This window comes from Vollenhovia emeryi, unplaced genomic scaffold (genome assembly GCF_000949405.1).
Source record: "Vollenhovia emeryi isolate VEMERY1.0 unplaced genomic scaffold, V.emery_V1.0 DF940821.1, whole genome shotgun sequence".
NCBI classification, from domain to species: Eukaryota; Metazoa; Arthropoda; class Insecta; order Hymenoptera; family Formicidae; genus Vollenhovia; species Vollenhovia emeryi.
The window spans coordinates 1-7,067 of NW_011965545.1; the positions used below are offsets into that span (position 1 = coordinate 1).

At 45.4% G+C, this 7,067-nt stretch overlaps 2 protein-coding genes and 1 long non-coding RNA gene across 3 annotated transcripts; all 3 read right to left on the minus strand.

Moving 5' to 3' along the window:
• Nucleotides 1–560: 560 nt before the first annotated feature.
• LOC105555724 lies at nucleotides 561–1,083 on the minus strand (the record flags this gene model as incomplete). The annotated part of the gene is made up of 1 exon (XM_012002767.1): nucleotides 561–1,083. A coding segment is annotated over exon 1 (523 nt), but the record flags the coding sequence as incomplete, so codon positions are not given.
• Nucleotides 1,084–1,187: 104 nt separating this feature from the next.
• LOC105555725 lies at nucleotides 1,188–5,516 on the minus strand. Its single transcript, XM_012002768.1, has 2 exons — nucleotides 2,806–5,516; nucleotides 1,188–2,724 (listed from the first exon to the last, which is right to left on the minus strand). Exons 1-2 carry the CDS (start codon nucleotides 5,514–5,516, stop codon nucleotides 1,188–1,190), a joined length of 4,248 nt encoding a protein of 1,415 aa, XP_011858158.1.
• A 246-nt stretch (nucleotides 5,517–5,762) lies between these two features.
• On the minus strand, nucleotides 5,763–7,043 carry LOC105555723. Its single transcript, XR_001008506.1, has 3 exons — nucleotides 6,775–7,043; nucleotides 6,057–6,222; nucleotides 5,763–5,772 (listed from the first exon to the last, which is right to left on the minus strand). It is a non-coding gene; the product is annotated as an uncharacterized LOC105555723 (long non-coding RNA).
• Between the last annotated feature and the right edge of the window lie 24 nt (nucleotides 7,044–7,067).

The following is a 7,067-nucleotide window of genomic DNA, read 5'->3' on the forward strand; positions in this document are numbered from 1 at the left end:
TCTGATCAGTTCTGTTCAGATCTTTTCCATTTTTCCCGGGTACGAACAAGCTTTATCATATGACATGGATCAGGAAAAACAAACACTTTGTCGTTCGTAACTGGATGAGGAAACCAAGTCTGTAAAACAGAGTGTAAAATTGCATTTTAATTTTGTTGCCGTAGAGAAATTTGTAGCAGCACCATCAAAAGTTAATGCACACACTCTTACACCAGCATCGTGAAGTAAACAATTACATCGATTAATCAGACTACTTTTCTGATCCGCCTGTTAGCTCTAGTTAGCTCTAGTGTGGGTGTAAAAACGTAGACACTGTGTTCGTCGAAAGACTTTTAATAAAACAATAGGTCGAGTCTCTCTCTCGACGACTGAACACCAACTAACTCTACAAAGGATATACAAAGGAAAGTATGCAGCGCCCGCGATCTTAACGCCATCTACATCGTCGTCGCCCTATGCCGGTCGGTAATTGTATCGGCTCTCAACATACCGCCCACCAAATTAGACATTCTAATTTTTATCGTTTTCAGGCGAAAATACAGGCAGTTTACACAGCTTACCGATTGAACGCTTAAGATTACCGTCCACCGTCTTAACAGTCACGACCCGCACTAAATCATCAGCGCCCGGGTGTAGCTCCAACACGCGCCCTAATTTCCATTTCAATGGTGGAAGCTGTTCGTCGCGCAGCACTACCAGGTCTCCAATTTTGAGATTGCATTGTTCCTTCTTCCATTTCGTGCGGCCTTGAAGATTAGAAATGTATTCCGCCGCCCACCGTTTCCAAAAATCCTGAGTCATTCTTTGCACCAGACGCCAGCGATCCAACCGGTTAAGTTGCACGTCCGTTACATCCGCGTCCGGGAAACTGGTCATCGACTCTCCCACCAGAAAATGAGCTGGAGTAAGACATTGCAAATCATCTGGATCCGTAGATAAGGGAGTTAAGGGTCTCGAATTGAGGCAGGCCTCGATTTGTACTAGGACCGTGGAAAGCTCCTCGAAAGTAAGCAGAGCATTTCCCATCACTCGTTTCAGATGATGCTTACAGGATTTTACGCCTGCCTCCCAAATCCCGCCCATGTGCGGAGAGAGGGGAGGGATAAAACTCCACTCGATTCCTTCATTAGAGAGAGCTTCTCCGAAGTCGCCCTCCATCTGAGCGCGAGCGAATTGATACATCTCCTTCAATTCACAGCGCCGACAAAATTCGTGGCGTTGTCGCTATATATTTTAGTTGGACGTCCTCTTCTTCCAATAAACCGGCGCAATGTCGCCAAAAAGGCTGCGGTAGAAAGCTCGCTAGTAGCTTCCAGATGAATAGCCCTTGTTGCTAGACAAACGAACAATGCAATGTACGATTTGTTAGTTCTTCGGCCTCGTCCCTTGTTGACGAGAGTTACCAAAGGGCCGGCGAAATCGACGCCGACTACTGCGAATGCTCGACTGGGGCGCACTCGATCTCCAGGCAGAGGAGCCATCATTTGAGTTAACTTTCTCGGTCGGTTTCTGGTGCAGACAACGCAATCGTGACAAACTTGTCTGGCTAAGCTGCGCCCCTTCATAGGCCAGTACCGCTTTCTCACCGAGGACAACAGGAGCTGTTGGCTTGCATGTAATAACCGGCGATGCTCTTTCTCGAGCAACAATCTTGATAGTCGATTGCCAGCTGGCAATATTATGGGATGTTTCCTCGCAAAGGTCCATGATGCATTCTGGAGGCGTCCGCCTACCCTGAGTACGCCTTGTTCGTCTAGAAACGGATGCAACGGTAAGATTTTACTTGTCGACTTCAACTTGCCTCCCCGCCTCAAACCAGCTATATCGTTAGAGAATTCATCCGCCTGTGCGTGTCGAATAAGAAGCAACTGAGCGTTTCGAATTTCAACAGCGGTTAACCTTGACAGCTCTCGTTCGTCTGGGTTCCTCCGCAGGCTAGATACATAACGTAAGCAGTAAGCAGTTATGCGCTCAATTCGAGTCAGCGATGAAAACCTGTCGATTAAGTCGTGCAGGACTAAATTCTTTGTTTCAATTAGTGCGCAAATTCGTGGTTTCGCTCGCTCTTCGGTTCGAATTTCTTCCGCCAATTCGAGAGATGGCTCGAAGACTATGGGAGTTTCAAATACTGACGGGCTCTCTTCGTTCAACCACTGAGGTCCTGACCACCACAGCTTGGAGTCCCTGAGTTGAGATAGAGTCGCGCCCCTTGAGATCACGTCGGCAGGATTCTCGAATCCCCTAACGTGGTTCCAATGATCTGCCGGTAGAAGTTCGACGATCTCGGCTACGCGGTGTGCCACAAAAGGTTTCCAGCGTGTCGCATCGCCGCGAATCCACCACAAAACGACCTGGGAATCCGACCACGCTTGGATACCCTCGATGCTCACATTTATCATGCCTTGAACGTCCGTCATCAAATGAGCGAGCAGCACCGCGCTGCACAGTTCCAGGCGGGGTATCGATGTCGGTTTGGTTGGTGCTACCCTCGACTTGGAGCACAGCAGTCTCGAGGCGATCGTTCCACACTCGCCTCTTTCTTGTACGAAGATGCATGCTCCGTACGCGTGCTCAGACGCGTCACAAAATCCCTGCAAATATAGCTTCGCTGCATTCTTGTTTGGAGCTATTGGTCTCGGAACGACGACAACCTCGGCGGCATTTAAGTCCCGCCGAAATCTTTCCCATTTCTCCAGAAGTTGATCAGGCAGAGGATCATCCCAACTGCAATCAGTTTTTCACGTTTGCTGCATAATGAGCTTTGCCGAAGTGATTACGGGGCCAATGAGTCCGAGAGGGTCGAACAGCTTGCTGGTCGTTGATAAAATCTCGCGCTTGGTGTTGACCGGTTCCGTTCTGTGCACGATGAACTGAAATACGTCCTCCTTGGGGTTCCACTCAAGCCCGAGTGTTTTTATGGTGCCGTCAGTGTCGATGCTGAGATTAGGCGTATCCTCCCTAGATGATGACGATATCTTGTCCGTAATCTCCGGACGATTGGAGCACCATTTATGCGTTTCAAATCCTCCAGCCCTTAACACCGTTGCGAGTTGTTCCCGCAGTATAACCGCGTCGTTCACGTTGTCGGCACCTGCCAAGATGTCGTCAACATACGTTTGCTCGCGCAATATTTGCGACGCTATCGGAAAATTCCGCTTACAATGCTCCGCGAGTTGGTAAATACATTTTATAGCTAAGTACGCCGAACTGGCTTGTCCATATGTAACAGTGTTTAAACGAAATTCTTGTACCGAATCGCCTGGAGACGATCTCCAGAGTATCCTTTGATAATCTCGATCCCTTTCATGCACGAGTACCTGCCGATACATCTGCCGAATATCTCCGGTCATTGCGACATTATAAAAACGAACGATGACATCAAATAAATTGCTTTGCAACGTAGGTCCGACGAGCAGAATATCGTTTAGTGATCTGCCGGAGCTCGTTTTACTTGACGCGTCGAAAACTGCGCGAAGTTTTGTACTTGTGCTTGTTTCCTTAATAACGCCGTGATGCGGCAAGTAGACTATGGGTTGTTCGATGTTCCGCTCGAGTTCGGTCACTAACGACATGTGTCCGGACTTAAGGTAGTCGTCCATGAAATCTATATATCGCTCGCGCAAAACCTTATCTCTACCGAAACGCCGCTCTAGCTGCGTTAATCGTTTGTAAGCAATTTCCCGCGATTCGCCCAGCGTTTTGGGATCATCGATAAACGGAAGTCGCACCACAAATCGACCGCTGTTGGTGCGAGTCGTTGTTTTCTCAAATAACTCATTGCTCCTTAAAACTTCCTTCGATTGCGATTGAGTGGTATTTGACCGATAGTTCTCAATCTCCCAAAATCTACTCAAGTTCTCATTTAGCGTTTCACAGTGATCCAACAAACACGCCAGGGTCGTTATCGCAGTGCGATCACAGAAGAGAGACGCGATGGACGGGTGCGAGAATGTGCCCGCAACTATCCAACCGAGTTTGGTATTTTGCATCACTGGACGGTTGTCGCCGAGCTCGATTTTCCCCAACTCCATCCATTCGTAAAACAGTTCCGATCCAATTAACATGTCGATGGCACCGCGTTTGTAAAATTCCGGATCCGCGAGTTTAACATTTGACGGTATTTTCAACGAATTACGATCTACTTCTACCGACGGTAGCTGCTTGGTAATGTTCGGTACTATGAGACTGCGTACAATGACCCGAGTGTCCGAATATCTTGACTGTACAACAATCTCGCAATATTGACTTACAACGTTCTTGCTTCCGCTTAGTCCCGTAACAATTTCGTTAGTTCGATCGCGTTTGACTCCTAGTCGATTGCATGCCGCGTGCGTAATGAAGTGCGCCTCGCTCGCGCTGTCGAGCAGAACGCGCAGTGGGACAATGGTTCCATTAGGAGCTATCGCGTTAACCACGGCAGTGGCCATAAGCACGTGCCTTTTGGCAGGTGCGTTCATTGAGTGGTGAACGGCAGGGCTGCCGCTCGTCTTGTCGCTTGCGCTCGGATCCGTCTGACCTTCGATGCCTCCGCTGACTGGAGCACTTCCTTCCGTCTTGGGCCGGTGACACAAGGTGTTGTGCCTCCCTGAGCACTCTCGACAAGAGCCCGATTTGCATGTCTTAACGAAGTGGTCGTTGCGAAGACAGTTTATACAGAGTTTCAACCGTCGAGCCTCCTTGATCCGATCATCCACGGGCAACGCTAAAAACTTGTCACACCGATACATCAAATGATCACCCTGGCATAAATAGCATTTGGAAACCTCCGTCGAATTAGCCAACGTTGCCGTCTTGTCATGGTTTTTTGCCCGGTGCTTGTCGGGTTCGGCCTTACGTGAGCTCTCCCTTTCCTTCGTCCTTGCTTCGATTCTTTCCAGCGTCTGGCACCGCCCTTCTAAAAACTCAACCAATGTCGTGAATGTGGGGTCCGCCGTACTTACATTTTGCTCCCAAGCGCGCAGTGTAACCGCAACGAGTTTAGCCTCAACCATGTGCATCATAAGATCGCTCCACTCATCCGTCGGCAACTTCAGGGATTTCAGTATCCGCAAATGTTTCAGCGTGTAGTCTACCAATCCTCGAATCGCAGCAGCTGACTCTTTCTCCACCCTTGGCATCGAGAATAGGCACTGAATATGTTTCTTCTTTATTGCCCTCGGGTCGTCGAATCGCCTCTTTAGTAGGTCCCATGCGACCTTGTAATTCGCGTCGGTCAGTTCGATGGATTCTATAATCTTAGCCGCGTTCCCACTCAGAGAGGTGACCAAATATTGGAATTTTCGGATGTCCGGAATGCTTTTGTTCGAGTGTATCATGGAATTGAACGTCTCAGAGAAGCGATTCCATTCCTCCGTTCGTCCGTCGAATGTCGGAAGTTTTACAGCCGGCAACTTAACCTGAGATTCCTGACTGCTGGTTCCGCCCGCGAGATCACGCAGCAATTGCGTCTGTTGCTCGAATAGTTTTGTAATGGCGTCGCCGTTACTGTCCGACACCTGCGTGTTGTCGTCTCGCATGCTCATGCGCCTTAAGATTTCGCCTTGCTGTAGCAATAATCGCGTCAATGTATCGTCGTTTGCTGCCGGCCGTGATTCGGCTGGCTGCGTTAACGTACCGTTCGCCCAACGGTTTAGCTTGATTTTCAAGAGAAATACTCACAATCAAATCATTATTATGCGTAGATTCTGATAATGAAATATTAACTGATGTACTTGGCATTGATAAAATTTCATCTTTTTTTGTATTTTCAATATATTTTTCTGATATATTTGGCTATATAAATATAAAATTTACTTTAATATGCATATTTATCCACATACATTCTGTCAATGTTAATTTTATCAATGTAAATATTATATAATCTAATGCTTCTAACATATCAGATAGACAAATAATAAAGTATTTTTAAACAATATAGTCATCATATATCAATATAAATAAAACAATAATTTACAGAAGAATTAGAATCAGAATATCATTTAGAAAGATGTATACATTTAGATTTGTAAAACTTTAAGATTTCAAGCAAAATGAAATTCAAGTAAAATTAAACTTACGAATGGAATGGCACTTTCTTGTAACCTTGTTCGCATCAAAGAGCTACGATCAAAATCGCTCTCTGAAAAGTGCAATGAGCATAAATGTGGGGACTTGGATAAAGATTCCACATGAAGACCCATAGCTTTAATCCAAGTCTATTTTTTGGCTTTATCTTTTGGAAATCTATAGTGAAACAAATCAAATTAATTTTACAAACAGCAGATTCGATCAGAAGCTGACACCAAAACCATAGCTTGTCTATGTCCACATTAAGCCTGTGTTTTGGTGATAGAATCTGTTTAACATATTCAGATGGCAGATTGGCAGCGGAAACTGAGTAAATCCATGCATATACTTCGTTTCTACCGTCAATCTGCTAACATAGCAGGCTCTGTCAAATTTATAGGTAGTTTGACAACCCCATCAGATAGAATAGATTCTGTTCGATTTGTTGCTTTTCTGCCATTAAAAATGTATAGCAGACTTTGCTCAGAATCTGTTTGTGCAAGCTTGACTGTTTGGGAACTTGTTTAAAGAGTAAAAAATTTCATATTAAACCTGTGTTTTCTTCTACTGGGAGCATAAACTATATAACTGAAAATATAATATATATAACGTAGACTCTAGATTTTCAGTAGCTTATACTCCCAATGAGAGAAAATGAACGCAGACTAAATCTTATTTTATTGATAAAAGAGCAGATTTTATTTTGTTGGTTATAAATATAATACTTACCGGTGAAATGTTATGTTGTTATTTTTCTCTAGATGCACCTGATTTTTCGCTTTTCGGTAACTTTTATTGTTACAATTGATTGCTACACAAAGCGGCATTTTTATTTTATATTGAATATCTTGAAATTTTCGAAAACTGTTACACACTGTCATTTTCGACACATGTAAATACAGCAATTTTATTATTCTACCACTAGGGAGTAGTACTAGTATCGCCAGACAATATGGCGGCCCCTCCTCTAAAATCTTCACTCCCCGCGCCTGTAGGCTCCGTCCAGATATTCATACGTCAAT

What these genes read in the sequence shown, in the direction of transcription:
- LOC105555725 (XM_012002768.1), bottom strand. Translation starts at nt 5,516, where the DNA reads ATGCGAGACGACAACACGCAGGTGTCGGACAGTAACGGCGACGCCATT. An exon ending in TTATCAACGACCAGCAAGCT is followed by an intron (nt 2,725 to 2,805) that starts GTTCGACCCTCT and finishes AACTGATTGCAG; the next exon opens with TTGGGATGATCCTCTGCCTG.